Source organism: Dermacentor andersoni, chromosome 11, assembly GCF_023375885.2.
Source record: "Dermacentor andersoni chromosome 11, qqDerAnde1_hic_scaffold, whole genome shotgun sequence".
NCBI classification, from domain to species: domain Eukaryota; kingdom Metazoa; phylum Arthropoda; class Arachnida; order Ixodida; family Ixodidae; genus Dermacentor; species Dermacentor andersoni.
The window spans coordinates 30,059,513-30,076,328 of NC_092824.1; the positions used below are offsets into that span (position 1 = coordinate 30,059,513).

The window sequence follows — 16,816 nt, forward strand, 5'->3', positions numbered from 1 at the left end:
CGAAAGGATTTATTCGGCGAGACCCGGAGGTAACACAAACCTTCCAAAAGCGCTTCAGTTTAATATGTCTGGAAGCACCAACCGCTCAGCAATCGCGATAACGAAAAGACGTTAAGAGTATTAGTGTAAGAAAAGCAGGAAAGAAATTGATACGACCTGATTCGTTGCAAGTCTACGTAGCGATAGAAGGCAGACAGAGAAGCGCTGAGAAAAAAAAGAGGATTGCAGAGATTTGTACAAGAACACTGTAATAAAAGGATGTACAGTACACCTGATCAATCAAGCAGGCTATAGCCTGCTTGACGAGATAGTTGGCTGTATCCACTCCGTTATAAAAGGGATGGCAGTAAAGCATCGTCATTAATGTCCAATAATTAGCCACTGCAATGATTTATTTGATAATTAGTTACATGCCTGAGCGAAGCCACCTATTGTAGCTGTTCTTCAGCTTTGACTATCCCCTTTCACCGGGCAGAGTCTTGAGCTTCCACCATTGAACAAATATGGACCATTTTTAACAGTTTTGTTTGTACAATGCAGGCCACTAAAACTATTCATAACGTTACCAGCAAGGCTCAAGAATATTAGGGCGGGACTTTACTCAGCTTCACTGTTAAGAACTCTACTATAAATATCCTTACTACCATGTTTTCCAAGAAAGATATCTCCCTATTTTGTTCAATCCAGGAGACAAATTTATTTTAACCATGGCTGGAGGAATGCGAAAAAAGGATGCATTCTTCGAAGGAAACCACAGAGCTGGCGGACAGTATTCCTCGAGATAACCACTGTAAGAACTTTATTCGCAGGCCTTCTTCAGCCCTAGTCAGAAGAAATAAGATTAGCCCAGTTTTGTTTGTCAGCAAGTTAGCTCACAGCTAGAACTGTTGAGGCCCAGACCGCAAGTTCTTCTCCGAAGGCACATGATGGATCTTGGTGCGAGGGTGACATCCAGAGAAGGCACTCCTCCCGGGTGAATATACGGCTGTAGCGATGCCGAATCCACCGTCAGGTGCGACGGTGCTTCCGGACCTGATCGACCAATTTCGTGGCGGGTGCTGCCCTGTTAAGGAGACCCGTCGACGGCTTCTCAGTCCTGTGCGCCAACGCGGCATGAAAGCATGTGCCTCGTGCGGCCACCTTTGGTGTAATATTTTTTGCCGCACACGCGGCACTCAAAGGACGGTTCGCCATGCGTACCTAAATGCCTCGTGAGATTCCAACGGCTCTTAAACAGTTTGCCACACTCGGGACAGTTGTGGTTTTTCCCAAGCGAGTGGTCAGCGGCGTGTTTTTGAAAGGCCTCCGCGTCGGTGAAACCGAACCGACACACGTGGCACTCTTGCATTCTGTTGGTAGCCTGGTTCTCTCGCTGTTGCCACGCTGCTTCTCTGGTTTCTTCAGGAACTCTGCGAGACAACAGATCGGGAGGGCACTTGATTAGTTAATCTTTTCTGTAAGGAGCCCAAATTTGGGATGATGGAGCTGGTTACAGGAAAAACCTACTCCTCTAGAGTGCTACCACCTTTGCAACCGACACTTTATTTTACAATGCCGACGCTTTCCGATGACGGATTTGGCGCCCGGAACAATCGCGGAAACTTAAATATCGAGAATGTTACGAAACCGCGTTCTTGCTTGGAGCCATCGAGCCGTGTTGAGCGATGCTAAAAATCAACGAGGTGAAAGAAACCCTCTAACCCTCTAAGACGACAGCAGAAATTGCAAAGCCCCCTAATTTACCTTATTGTCATCTGTTGCTTTGACGCTGACGAAAGACGCCCATGCGCACATCGGCCAGCCACAAAACTGACTCTTTATGATGACTAATTTTCTTGTATAATTAACTACTTAAGAAAAATACAAGAATAGGGTGGCACATACAAGAGTGAGCAACCTGCATTTGGTCGGATCGTCTTACGGTGCATCGGCATATTTTTAAACTCTGAGTAAAATTAGCTGAAACACGTGTATATACGTCTATGGTTCAACTAACGTGAAACAACACCCTGTATATATGCAATGGCGATCAAGTGATCAGTAAAGCAACATATATGTGCGAAAGACGCACACATACATATGTGCGTGTGTTTTTCACATGTACTTCGAAACTCAATATTGCTCGTGACTCAATGTTATTCAACAATAAGTCAAGAGAATTTAGTCAACGACTTTAATGTTGAAAACTACTCAACATTGGCTCAATAATACTCAATACTATTCAACAATATATCAACGCAATTTAGTCAACGACTTTATTGTTGGAAATTACTCAACAATGGCTCAATAATACTCAATACTATTCAACAATATATTAAGAGAATTTAGTCAACGACTTTATTGTTGAAAACTACTCAACAATGGCTCAATAATACTCAATACTATTCAACAGTATACCAACAGAATTGAGTGAACGACTTTTTTGTTGTGAACTGCCCAACAACCTTACTGTTGAATTATTGCTCTGTGGTTTCAATAATTGTTGAGGTATTGTTGAAAGGCTATTGAGTCAACAATTCGTCAACTATATGCCATCAACATTTCAACAGTCATTTTCATAAGCGCATCCACCGGGACTCCATACAGGTCCAAACACCCCGTATTGGCTATGCCTGAGGCTGTCCTTTTCCCTCGACCCGGTGAAGACGCGCATGGCTGATCGCGGCAGGTTCCGAACCACATGTGCTTAGTTTCGTGGTGTCGCTACACACCTAACGCATGCTGACGCATAACACGCTGCCCTGAGGGGCTGCCTGCTATGAGCAATAGCAGAGATATTGCACCTTTCAGGCATCAGCACTCCCCTCCTCAGAACAAGTTGGTGAGTGCAGTCATGATTGCACTATGGGCAGCATTTCGGGCTGTCCTTGGGCTGCTTTGTGTTGAAAGGAAGCTGAAGAGTCTGTCGAATTCAATAAGACGCTCATATACGGATGCGGGAACCTTATAAACCATGAAAGTAAAATTTTGGGGGGGATTTTTCACTTAGGAGTGACGCAATCGTTGGTTAAATTTGCGCTGTAGCTCCGCTCCCTGTCGAGCGCCGCGCACTGCTGCTGACGCTGACGATGCGAGCGGAGACCGGAAACCGCGGCTTAGTGACGTCAACACTGGTTTTCCGCTCTTTCGCAGTCTACGCCACCGTGCCTGACCGGGCTTATTTCTGCGTGCGTGCCGTCCTAATCTGCTTTGCTCGACCCTACATTCCTTTATTTGTGTGTGTGTAGGAGTGGTAGTTGACGTGCGCAGCATCAATTGAACATGAAGGCCGATCATGCCGGCGTTCTGTGCAGCCTACGCTTGCACGAACACCAGCGGCCGCGACGATGTTCCGATGTTTCATTAGTTCCTCCAAGACAAGAAGCTTTCAGCTAAGTGGGAGGCTGCTGTGAAGCGAAACAACTTCACGCGCTCAAGAACAGCAGTGTTGTGCTCTAACCACTTCCGTGACGATTACTTCCGGAGTTTACCAATAATGCGTGCTTTGGGTTCTCGTAAAAAATATAGTTAGCACGCTGAACGGAAGGCGTATGTTTATCGCCCACCCTTGACGCAGGTTTCATCGCCAAGGGCCGCGAATTTTCTATTCGCACGTGTGTTGTGAAACAGCCTGCATGCAGCTATCACAACGCAGTGCAAGCGTAAAGTTTGCATGTGTTGGAAAGCCTGCTCATGCCAAGACGCTGCGCCCCCCCCCCCCCCCCGCCGTCTCTCGCACACATAAGAAACCGTCCATCTCACGTAGCCGACCGAATTCGCCAGTTACGAGTAGCGTGCGGATGGCGCGCTGATGAAGGTGCTATGCTACACGTGCTACAACAGCCGGTAAGCTTTTCCCGCGTTTAAACCGTCTCTGTAGATTGCCGACAGCTTCGGGGCAGCGCACAAATGCTAAAGATCGCATCACCGCTTACGTTCTACGAGGAGGTATGCAGGAACGTAACACTACAGTTGTTTGCCCGGAAACGTACTCACTGGAACGCTGAATGTAGCTTAGCAAAAAACATACCCGCCAAAGAACATTTCCAACACAAGGAGATGCTAACACTTCGCCTTCGTTCGCGTGGAAAGCAGTGCTTGCACCAGCATTTTTTGCTTCTTGGAGAGGCTGGCTCTTGGCAATCGGCTCGTACATGTAGTATGTACAAGTATAAACCCCTTACAAATGACCTTGCACGCGACAGCGACAGCGCTACAAGCGAGGTGATGGCTGTCGCGTTCGCTCGTCGTCTGCAAGCCGAACTCCACGCGAGCGACGGCTTTGAGCGACGACTTCCCAGTATGGGGGCAGCAATATACGCGCCGAAACTATAGCGCGACGCATGCTTTATCAAATTAAGTTGATGTATTTTACTGAAGAAGGAGCACAAAATATTTCTGAAGGTCTTGCACTAGGTTCTTATTTTTGCACGTGTAAAATTCAATAGTTTGCTCGTTCCGTGCGACAAACAGTAGTATTTGAGTTAGGTACATCCAGTTTCGGCTTCGCACAATTGGCTAGTCGCTCATAGCATTCCCGGGCTACGAGCGACGAGTTCCAGATTGCTAGAAATGAGCGATCGAGCGACAACACCGACCGATTTGTTCAAGCGATGGCCCGTTTTGTCGCTCGAAGCCATCGCCCGTCACCGTCGCGCGCAAAATCACTCTCGTAGAGTTTGGACTTTACGCCGAATTTCTCAGAGAAGCGCAAGCTCTCGAAAAGTTCCATGACCGCCTCAGCAAAACATCACCAAACTACTTTGCACCGTGCTTCGTGCGTAGCGGCAGCAGTCGGTCCGGACGAACACCATTGTTCACGTCACGAGGCGCCCGACCAATCACAGGCGGAAACGAGGCGCGTGAGCTGGGCGTGTCTGCTGCGGCACTTTTCGTCAAAATAAAATATGTTTGCGCTTTCTTTCGCTCAATTTCGATGCGATATTCGAATTCAGAGGGTTGAAAACCACGGCGTACTGCTCTTCACTCATTTTTTCGGGAAAAGCTTTCAGCTTCCCTTTAAAATGAACATTTCCAAATGTGGGCTGACCTGTCGGTTTCTTCCGGGATAAACGATGCTTTCTCCAAGCCAGCATGGCTTGTAATAGGCGTGGCGGGATCGGCGCTGGTGCTGGACACCATGGGTGGGTGACTGATGCTTCCGCTGTCAGTGGCATCTGTGTGGCCCGGAAAAGCAGCAGAGATGTTTACTCACCGCTCTGGACAGGTCATTCGTAGAGTATGACAATTTCGTGCTGAGAAATGGTGGCATGCAAAACGTTTTAGTTGAAATTTCTTGGTAGGGAAACATGGCTGCAGTGTCGCTGTGTGTGGTGCTTATTTTCCGAAATTCTGCATTGAGTGCGAGCAAGAACTTCGTAGTAAATAAAGAGACAGTCACGATCAGATCCGTGGAATGGTGAATTTTTCTAAAGCTAAGTACGCTGTAAGTACAGGAGATTACAACACGACCGTGTTTTAAGCGAAAGACGACAGGTCGCAATTTCTTGGTGCGGTACAAGAGTCTTATTGGTGCTTTTAATTTCCTGTAAAAGGCGCATTCCATGCTTCACCATGGTGGCAATGGATGATGTGATCAATTCAATGAGCATGCTTTCGCAGACAGCCAACTTGTCTTAAACAAAAAAGGACGCGTTCTCGGTATTGTAAAGCCTCTGATGTAGTAGTGCGCTAAACGAACCTGCAGCACGCATGTTCCTGTCTAAATACGGGAAAAAATAGATGTCGTTTCTGTCGGTCATCCCTGCACCAAATTTGATGGCGCCTATTGAATGCGAAAGAAAATAATAAAATGTTATGACTGAATATTTTTGTTCAGGCTCTGAACGTCTTTATGAAAAATATTGGATGGGAACAGTTTTCTAAAGAAACAATATCAAGTTCACAGATCTTTATAGAGGAATAAAAACAATATTACAATTCTAGAAACCACATTTCGTGATACATTGCCAACCGCTCCTAAATATTTTTGTACTTTTCGCGTATTGTAAATTCTTAGGTCGAAATCGGCAGCTTTAGATATCCTAACGGAATCAGTTTACACAAATGCGATATTTGTTTCCGAAGCAGAGTTTCTAAATTCTGGGCATTCTGTTTCAACTCTTTTAGAAGACAACTCTTAAATCTAGAGCATGCGTGCACTTGCAGACTCGCGCAAGCTCGAGTCTACGCAACTCGCATCTGTCGCAGGTCGCGAAAAAGGTGGTTTGCCTCCACAAAGTACTGTTACACATTAAACATTTTTACACCCTTATGGGTGGTAAGAGAGGTGCTTTCTGTATTTACACCCATGTTCACACCTTTTTAGCACCCTTTTTTGTCAAAACACCCTATCACAAGGGTCTATACTACACATAAGGCGCGACTTTGCTAGAAGGGTGTGAAATCGACGACTAAAGGGTGTTGAACGCATTGATGCATAAATCTAAGCAACGTGTACACGTACACGCATTGAGCAATGAGTGTAGGTATTGCATTTTTAATGATAAAGCATTTTATGGCCTTTCAGGTAGGAAAGATGGCGTTCTCCGCAACAACAATCCATACGGGACCCTGCTCATGCCAATCTTGTCATTTGCCTTGAAACATTCAGAAAGCATTCAGAACCGCGCCGCCCTTTTATTCTCTCATATTATTCACGTCATTTTAGCGTCACGTCTACGAAAAGAAGACTAGGTCAACCTTACCTTTGGTTACGTCGTACGTACCTTCGTCTGTGTATTTTTCATAGAATATGGTACTTCAACCCTTCTCTTAAAGAAAGTATTTCACCGTACCAAGTTATATGTCGTCTCGCATCGACCATCAACATAAAATTGATGCGCTATTCTTCCATTTTGCCAAGAACAGCCACTGAATGGAACCGCCTTCCCGCATCCACAGTCTGTTTGTGACAGCACTAATTCAACATCTCTGTTCAAATTGTATTACAGGTAAATTTTCTATTCTTGCCCTGCACTGCAAATATTGTATACTTTCACCCCTTCTTTCTGTTGTGTCTACTAGGCCTTCAAAGTATGTATATTAAAGCAATAAAATGTGACGTCATCAGCGTCTTGTATGACGTCAGTAGTGATACAGAAGGTAGTAAATAGAACAACGCTAATTATGAGGAATTGTGGGTAAATTATGTGAATAGGGGTAGTTGGAGAAGTATGGGAGAGGCCTTTACCCTGCAGTGGGCATAACCAGGCTGATGATGAATGTGAATTAGGGTGGAATAAATTCGGTTAAAGTTCGTACAAACTGTAGCAAGGTGGATTACGGCAGATGAAGGTAGAATTGTGAAGGACACGTGACAATGTATGACGTATCACGGTCACGTGATAATCGCAAGTGTACATCCATGAAGTCATTGGGTTTTCGCATTCCTAAGTGACTTTCGATCTTTTTCTAGGATTCTGATGTTACTGGCATGACAGCCACTCCAAAATGTATCATCGAGAAAATGTACGCAGTTTCACTTACAATTTGATTATCACTATATTTTGTGCTCACAATTATATTATCATGCAATTAAACACTTCTAAGACAAACTGCAGTAGCAGAATGAAAACGTGCGAGCAACTTGCACAATTCTGCACGAATATTTCGTTGCCCTTAAAAGCCGAACAAAAAGTGGCGAAATTAAAGAAGCTGTCTGGATATATTGCTGAACAAACAGGGGCGTACTATTAGTCGAGCCTCTGCTGTACAATGGCATCAACGTACAATTTACTTGGTGAAGCCATAACGAAGACATTTAGAGCGGCGAGATCACGCTGGAAGTTCTCAAATCCGAATCTCCACGTACCTTGCCTAAGTTATTCAGAGTTTTACTAAGCTACTGGTCTGCCTTCTAAGCGCATCCTCGGACACAGTTTGTAAGGCTCAGCCTGTATATTAGGGGCTGGTGTCGTCAAAGCTGTAATTGCTTATCCACAGCATACGCTCTTACAAACGCTTCCAGGGAAAAATTGGTCCACGTTAAGCAATTCTGGAATATATCTATATATATATATGAAACAATTTCATTTCCAGAACTCTGTCTCGTAAAGCGGACGCAGCTTGTCCCCCGTCTGTGAAGGGGCGCTGCGGTCGAGGGTAGGGAGGTCGTGCTTTCTCGATGTTGGTGTTGACGAGCTCTTCCACCCTTCTTGCGTGGACAGCGGGCGTGTTTTTTTTTTGTCTGTTGATTCTGGAAACACGTGGTGACCATCGACTGCTTGAGTGCATTTTTTTTGTGGAAATATTGGAAGATGGTTCGCGCCCGGCTATAGCCGTGAAGCTTACGTGGCTTTCATCGGTGTTCTATCGCTTCTACTGGATGCCTGACACGTGGATGCACCGATTCTTGGTTCAGGCATGTCATGAGATGCGAATGGAGAACAGATGCCAGGTCCGGGACCCTGCGGCCCATTTGGAGTTCTTTCCAGGGGATGGCATCACTGTCGTAAACTTTTTTGACACTCGCTACATGGAACGGTGATCTTCTAAAAAAATGCCGTGCTGCCTGCATCGCGAGTCCGAAAAAATTCTGTTGCACGCACTATCATGAAATATGGAATTTAAAAAATGCTGCAGAAATTCTGACTATTGTTTCATAATGGCTAGCCGTTCTTTGGCTCTTCTGTTAGTTCGCTATTGTTTACTTGCTTATCGTACCTTGTGCATGTCTACCTTCCAACCGCTTTTCTGATGTCTAAAAATGCTTGCTCATTAGTAGACAATTCTCAGGGTTTCGGTAGCATGTTGTGTTCTTTATCATCCGTGTCCTGCATAGGCCGCATCATGCTACATAGTGAAACTCTCGGAGTGGAACTGGTTCAGCAAGCCACATTTCGGAAATAGCCAATACTTTGTTGGTTACTTGGATAGATACATGTCTGTAGAGTGAGCACTACGAAATTCAATGTTGGAGGAAACCAGCGACAACTAACCTTTTGCTTTGGCCGCCGCTATGCACTGGTTAGCCTCACGCTACATGGTCTGAAGTCTCAGAAACGAGAATTCCGTCAATGCGCTTATCTTTGTGGGATGAAATGTGAAGACATCCTTGGCATTTCTGAGATACAGTCCTTCCAAGCTGGTTATTCTTTAAGGCATGACGCAGACAAATTTCAGAGGAGGAAAATTTTTTAGGCTGCCAAAAATCATCTAAAATTACACTATTATCGCATTTCCCAAGCAGCCATTCTATGATTATTCATACTCCGCACACCAAAGCAGGCTTCTTTGCATGCGCAACTCTAATGCGCAAAAGTAAGCTTTCAAGGGGCCGACAATAACGGGTTTCCTCATTTTTTGTCGTATTCCATTGCTTCTTTATCTATTCTAAAGCGACCAATCATTTACATTTACCCAATTTTAACAGTAGCATGTGTTAACTTCACCAATTATGCATTTATTTTGCAGACAAAAGGTTTTTGGAGACAAAAGACTGTTCGTGTTAATTACCGATTTTGCAAGGGTACTCTACAGGGAATGCTTACGCATTAAAATTGAAGAGTGCGCTTAAGCGAATAAGGCAGTTTATTGCATCGTCTGTGCTGGTTATACACCAGACGTGTATGTTTATTAGGCCTTTTCTTTATCGGTTGAACTTAAAGAGTAGGATGGGTCACTGAAGCACGCTTTCAGCACTTTACGAAAGAAATATGCACGCACAACAAAAGTTCCTGCTACTGTGCACTTCAATGAATGGAGAGACCATTTGGAGGCGATTCGTCGCTTGTTTGAACCTTAAGTCGATTTCTTACAGGTGCCCGTAAATTTCGATTGCTTCAACAGCTACGCCGCTCCTACTATGAAGGGGCATTTTTTCTCCTTGTTAAGTCTTTCCCTTCCCCCTTTTTTCATTACACAGAGTGTAGTGTAGCAAACCGGAAGCTCGTCTGGTTGACCTGCGTGCCTTTGCTATCCTTGCTTTCTTTCTCTCTCTCTCTGTCTTTGTAAGAATTTAGGAGCCAGGACTCTTGTACCTTTTGCTTTGGGCCATGACTTCTCCCTCTTGAAAGACGGCAGCCCGACATTCTTGAGAGGGTCGTCGTACAGAAGCTGGCTGTATCTCACTTTGGTCCCGCGATGGCTTATTTCCAGCAGAACTTGTTGCTGGGCGAGTTGGTTGAGATCTAACGAATACATTGCTGCGCCAAAAGGAACATAAAGACTTTGGAGGGACAGTAAGAAACTACTCTCGACCGCTATCACTACTCTCAGCACTCGACTTGTCGCTTCTTACTCTCCCTCCTAAGTCTTTATTTTCCTTTTGGCGCAGCAATGTATTCGTTAGATCTCATTTCGAGCGTAGGTTTCGTGTAGTACGTCGACATGCAGAGAACAGACATAGACGCACCAAGTCGATGCTATACCCGAGGGAGGCCAGGCGGACGCAGAAGAAAATACATTGCCACATGGACCGAATATGCAACGAACAATGGAACTCATTCTGTAACTAGTTGGACCCCCGCAAAGTACTGTCTTGCGTAAGGCTTAATCTCCAGGACGTACGCGTTTCTGCTCGGCAACGCAACCACTTTAAGGCAGAGGCTCTCCACCAAGGCTGTCGAGAAGTCAATGTTGGAGAAGAATTTTGTGAGACAATTTCAGGTGACAGAGTGTTAGGAAAGGATCTTTAATTGTACGAAGTTCCCTTCACGCAAGCTTCGGCAACGGACGAACCTTTCTACATGGAAGAATTGGAGGCTGCTCTAGCCGTTTGCAGGCGTTCCTCTTCGCCCTTGACTAGATAATATAGTGCACGCTGCTGTACGCCTTGTTGAACATCAAGAGCGAGAGGTCCTGCTGGGTCATGCCAACGTTCCTTGGAGTGACGGAAAGAGGCCCCTTGAACTCAAATCATATCTGCCTCTTGCTCTCGGCAGCTTTGTTGGCAAGTTAACTGAGAGGATGGTCCCCACGCGCCTCGAGTTTTTTTTTTGAGCATTGCAATGTTTATGCAGACGCGATGACCCGCTTTTAACGTGGCCTTTCGTCGGTCGACAACGTCATTGATTTTGCGTATCCAACAACAGCCTACACCCAAATGCCTCTCCTTAGCGCTATCGTAAGACGTGACTGGCGCGTATGGCAACGTTTCACGTGAAGCCATCGTTCACGCGCTCGTGTCCGTTCAAATCGGAGGTCACGCTATTAGCTGAATTGGGAGCAACCTGACCCGAATGAGCATTTTTTTTTTGTATTCACCGAGGATGGTGAAATTACCGACCACTACACCACATATTGTTCGACATAGCTCTGATTTGGCTAGCGGAATCCCTGCCATACTCGGTCAGAATATCAATTTATGCAGACGACATTTGCATCTTGGCTTCAGAAATAGCTGCTCCGCAGGTTCACGCAAGATTACAAAAGGCTGCAACGCTGATGTATGCCTATGTTAAGAGGCAGCGCCTCGGCATCTTAACAGCAGAAAGCGCATTAGTCACCTTAATGCGAAAATGAATGGCCGGATACCCGGTGGCTACTAATGGCCAGCCTATCATGCACAAGAGAACCCATCAATGTTTGGAAATCATCGTTGACCGCGACCTCTTGTGGACACCACCATGAAACCTATGTCACCATTTAAAAGCAATGGATGGAAAACATGGAGACCGTCGATGTGTTCCGTGCTTCAACTGTACAAAGCGCTCTTCGTGGATTTCTAGCGTTGCAGCACTCCGCTGTTGTTAAGGACCCGGAAGACAAATTTCAGAGTGCTTGGGAACATGCAGGTTCGTTCATTCATTCATTTGTTCGAATAAAGTGACATAAAGCAAATGAAGGAACATAGGACGAGGAGGAAAGAAGATTGCCTCGGGCTCCTCCGCGTGCACTTTCGGTAATATATGAGACTATATTGTAGCACTGCTGGGAAGTCCTAGGTAAGGACAAGAAGCGCAGCACAGTTTAATTCATCATGCAGTTAAACAGTTCAATCAACAATAAGCCGCCCCTAGAAAAAAACGTTTCTTCTAATGGCAAAGCTGAAGGAGCCTTGCTGCTGTTTTTTGGTGACGTCGACAAGATAGCAAACTGGGAATCCCTGCTTACTCTTTTAATTACTGGCTTACTGGTACTGTCCTCAGCAGGAGTACAGTACCGTACACACGCGAGTAGTGTTATCGCCTCAGCAATTCACCCATCAGATCATCTCAACCGTGAGCCTAACATCACGCGGCAGGAGTTACATTTCTTGTACTAGAAACTATGCAGAATGTAGAGCACAGATTGACAGGTGCAGAATCGCGCACCCGTGAACCAGCGGCGATGTTCTAGAAATGTGTCGTATGCGACTGTAGATAGATTGCTGAGTCATGTGCAAGGTGAGGCGTTGAATACCAGCGGCTGAAAATCTTCCCACACCTACCGGAGACTGTAGTTGTGCCACAAGCCGCGTAGTACTGCATACTCCATGGCTCAGCGCCGGTGGCGTCAGGAATTCTAAAATGCAAGAAAGATACGCACATGAACAGTGCGGCCTGCGATGGTAAACAAAGGTAGCTGAAGATTTTAGCAGAAGTCAACATTTCGACAAGGGGGCGGAACTCATGAAGATAAGTGCCCTTTCAGAGGGAGACGTTTGCTTGCGTGTTGCAGGCGTGTTGCTCGGGAGCAGATTCATGCGCGCTTTGTGCACGTATGCTTTACTGTCTCTTGCTCTTTTGAAATATCTGCGCTAAGCTTTAGGTGAACATTGTTTGCTATTGTGTGGGTAATGGGCCATTTCTATACCTATATTTAAGGCTATTGTTCACATGGCTAATGGAATTTTATGGTGCTGCTCAACTCTTCTAGTTTAAATTGTAAATCATGCCAGCTTTGCCGGCCTCTAGACTGGCTTATGTCCTTATTAGGTTCGAGCTTCGTGGGCAAATGAATAATGAAAGCGCGTCAAGGCAAAGGAACAATGTTTTTTATTATCTTCGGTGTAAATTTCGTTGAAAGATGTTGCATTAAATAGACGCAGTTAAATTCCAAGAATTGCCTGAATAAAAATTTCTGTTTTGGTTTCCAACTTCAAAAAAATCTGAAATGACCAATCCTAACATAGACGCGTAAAATAGTTAGCATTTATGCGAGAATTTCCAAGATATCTACTCATAAAATAGTTTTTTAGTGCTGTGTAATACATCAATTTTAGGCACTTTAGATGTGATATTAGGGTGGTTTAAATCATCATTTCATTTTTTGAAGCTTAATTAAGTTGTAATTTCCATACTTGAGTTTCGATTTTCTTAACAAATCGAAAATAAAATTCCTTTATATTTCAATATTAGCATATTTTTTAAGACGGCACAAGGTTTACCAATGTTGTTGCGGTGGTTGCGGAGCAAGACTATTCACCCTCTCGCATTTACGCCCTAGGTAGCAGATCCCCAAATAAAGCTTCCGGTTAAAGCCAGCACCATATTGTGAAAAGAGCTGATACTCGGAGCTTCAGGCATGAGAACTTCAATCCATCGCACAAATTCGTCAATTCAAGCATAACTGTGCCATATACGGCGTTCCATGACGTCTAAATTAGTTGCTCTATTGAAAGGAATTCCTACAGAAGTTTGGCTCACCTAGCATCATTTCCCAGAATGCCCGATGCTTCCTCCGTGCCCGCGTGGCTTGTACTGACCACTGCGTATTTGCCACCGCCGCTGCTGCTGTAGACTGGAAGTGTGAAACTGGTGCTTACGGTTTCTCTGTTGTGTGTATACCCTGAAATCAGAGGTGTTGGATCCACACTGTGTCACATTCCCTGCTAGGAACGCGAGGGGACCAATAAGTTTTCGTAAGAGTCTTTATGCTTATAAATCTTAACAGCAGTGCTTCCGCCTGTAATGCATCTCTAAATGCAAGCAACAAAAGCTGGAAGGCCCAACGTTGCGCTACGAAAAAGACAAGTATGCGCATTGGGAGTTATTCATTGTTTTATTCCTTGGCCTTTGATGCCTAGACTAGAGCATGGTTGATCTTACAAAGCCTGACTTTGGTTTGCTAGCTTCTTGTGTTTGGATAATGCATTACCTCCGCTATAGGCTACGAGGCGTTAACCATCGCTTTGGCTTATCACACAATAAGATTGAACGTGCATGTATAGACCAATGGCTACAAACTAGTGTTCTACCGTTATTAAAAAATTTAACCACAAGAAAACCGCAGAGTTTTATAGTAATTTACTGCACTCGTATTGGCTGCTTATCTATAGTTTATCTCACTAAATGGGAAAGCTTTTTGTAAGATCAACGGCTTTGGCTTAGGCGAACCCGAACATAAGCTCTCCATCTTTTGCCTATGTGTTTATCTCGAAATGCAAGGAGGGGTTCATGAAAGAGAAAATTGTCATCCGCCAGGCCAAGAAAGAGTTGTCCTCATCAGACATGTTGGTAAAAAAGCAAATTTCTTTTGTAAACTGCAAAGCTTTCATACTCAGAAACCGGCATAGTTTTCCCGTGCATCTATGGTTTACGCGTGGGCACAACAATTCATTCCTTCAAGAAATTGAGCTTGGCTTCGGACACGTGGTCATGTCGAGGACGGATCCAGCGTAGCCTGAGGTTTTTAAAGCCTTTTTTTATCTGTAGAAGAAATTGTCGAAATTGTTATACAATAATGCACAGTTGTCTTCGTCGGCGTCTGGCATTTCTACATTCCATCCAATTGTTACGACTATTTCGTAGAATTTTTTTTTCGTCAAGTCTAAGGTAACAACTAGATGCGCAGCCGAGTTGAATTCATCATGCGATTATGCACTTTAATAGAGAGCTCCAAAAACAAGCATTGCTACTAATGCAAGGGTTGAGCAGCGTCACCACTGTATTCATTCGTCGTGACGTGGACATATGTTGAACAGCAAACCGGGACAACCTGTCTCGTAGTTGCGACAAACCTATCTCACATGGCCAGGTAGCGTCTTATAGCGCCTATTGTATTCCGCCTCGTTATTTGGGAACGCTAAACATTATAAATGCACATATAGCTACCGTAAGTCTAGTAAATGGGCATCAGAAATTGCTCAAGTATAATCTACAAACTATCCTAGAGATTAGAGCAGAATCGCACACGTGCGTGCAGTTTGATCAACGCAGCGAATAGTCTATTCAATCTTGTCACAGGGGAGCCTTATTTCATGGAACGACAGTTCAATTTAGAATATTCTGCTCAGATTTACATGCGCAGAACCGTGCATCTGAGAGCAAGCGGAAATGCTCTTTAAATGTATCGTGTGCGATACCAGACATCAGCTTCCTCAATCACCAGCAAGATGAGGCGTGGTAGACGAACGTCTAAAAACCTTCCCACGCGTACCCTGGATGCTGGATGTGCCTGCAGTCGGGTAGTACTGCGTGTTGCTTTGGTGAACCCGCGTGGTCTGAGGATTTCTAGAACAGAAAACAAACGAACAGTAAGGCCTGCGGTGATTAACAGTGGCGTAACAAAGGTTGTTTCCGAGGCCAACATTTCGGCAAGTTGATGCAACTCACGAGAACAAGTCCCCTTCTTGAAACGTTTGCGCCCTGCAACCATAACCTACACAGATACATTGATCTTATACAATATACTGCCAGCTACGAGATCAATTTGAACAAAAATGTTATTTGGCAAGACAAAGGGCCAAGCTACTACATCTATACCAAGGTATAAGATCAATAAACAAAGTCAGTATCATGGTATTGCAAACACTGTATATTTGAATAAAGACTTGCGAAGAAGGCTACAGGTGCTTGTCCCAAAGTGAACGTTCCTTGACGCCACTCCCTATTACAAGTGATTTCCGAAGCACTGATCAGGCCACCTACAACCATGCATGAGCGGGAAGCCGGTGTGTACCAAGGATTTCTCTGTTCGCCGCCTCTTGGTCGCCCTCCCAACTGCAGTTGTTCACGGGACTTCCAGTAGTCTGCCTGGGCTACACATGTGTCGTCATACTTAGGACATAAGGGTCTTCGTGATGATTACGAGCAGGCCTCGATAGTCCCTATCATAAATTTTCTCGCAATATTACCTAGAAGGACATCTGGCGACACTGTGTATGCGAGTTTTCTGTCGGACATCGTGATGCCTATGGAATGTCGGGATATTATAGAGGTCCACGGCGTTATCTAGAACGTTGCATAACCTGAAACATGTTTATGGCTGCCTTGATATAGATTTCTTCAAATGAAACATTCGTAAGATGTTTTTATTCACCGGCAGTATATCTTTCGATGAAGTTATCTCACCTACAGTACATAACATATGCTGGCAAACTGTTGCAATGCTTACGGAAATCTGTTCTCAAACTTGAGCGACCTGCAGACACTCTGTGGTTTCGCATATTTGGACATAAAAGCACATGTCCTCCTGATTGAGTAATATTTTTGCGTATGTAGCAATAAAGAAAAAGCAGCTCGTCACGTACTGATTTAGGAAAAGATTTTAACCGTCATTTTGCTTCGCTTGCCAGGCCGGCATTGAAACTGTCCTGGCTCTGCGAGAAAGATGCCGATCCAAAGTGACCCCATCGCGCATTACAATGCATTCAACAAAACAGTGCAGCGCCACTGTCTCTTCTAGGTAATATAGTCGGAACCTGCATAGCTTCAGTTTTGCAAGATCGCGCTCTTTCTTAAGCTCATACTGAGGTGTGTCTTCGGGTAAAAAAGTCAATATACAGAACTTATGGGTGTGCCAAGAGTCGCCTAAGCAGGCGCTCTTATGAATACACTGAATACACTTGGATGCGGGACCGAGGGTATAGACTGAGTTATGTACATCCGACAGTCGTGTTAATTCAGGTGCCTTTTCTGAGGGGTCACAACACACTTTGAATACGGTAAGAGAACTGACGCAATGTGCACACAAT

At 44.8% G+C, this 16,816-nt stretch overlaps 1 protein-coding gene across 3 annotated transcripts in view; it reads right to left on the reverse strand.

The window, feature by feature from the left end:
* Window positions 1-772: 772 nt before the first annotated feature.
* LOC140212824 (uncharacterized) overlaps window positions 773-16,816 on the reverse strand; it is a 35,473-nt gene continuing 19,429 nt past the window's right edge. For 2 of the 3 annotated variants that reach the window (XM_072285321.1, XM_072285320.1), the window contains 5 exons: window positions 15,280-15,353; window positions 13,548-13,689; window positions 12,350-12,423; window positions 5,030-5,156; window positions 773-1,409 (listed from right to left, as the gene is read on the reverse strand). In XM_072285321.1, coding sequence (XP_072141422.1) covers window positions 1,091-1,409; window positions 5,030-5,156; window positions 12,350-12,423; window positions 13,548-13,689; window positions 15,280-15,353 — 736 coding nt within the window. In that variant the 3' untranslated portion in view covers window positions 773-1,090. The remainder of the gene's footprint in view (window positions 1,410-5,029; window positions 5,157-12,349; window positions 12,424-13,547; window positions 13,690-15,279; window positions 15,354-16,816) is intronic. The other variant, XM_072285322.1, reaches the window with a different exon arrangement.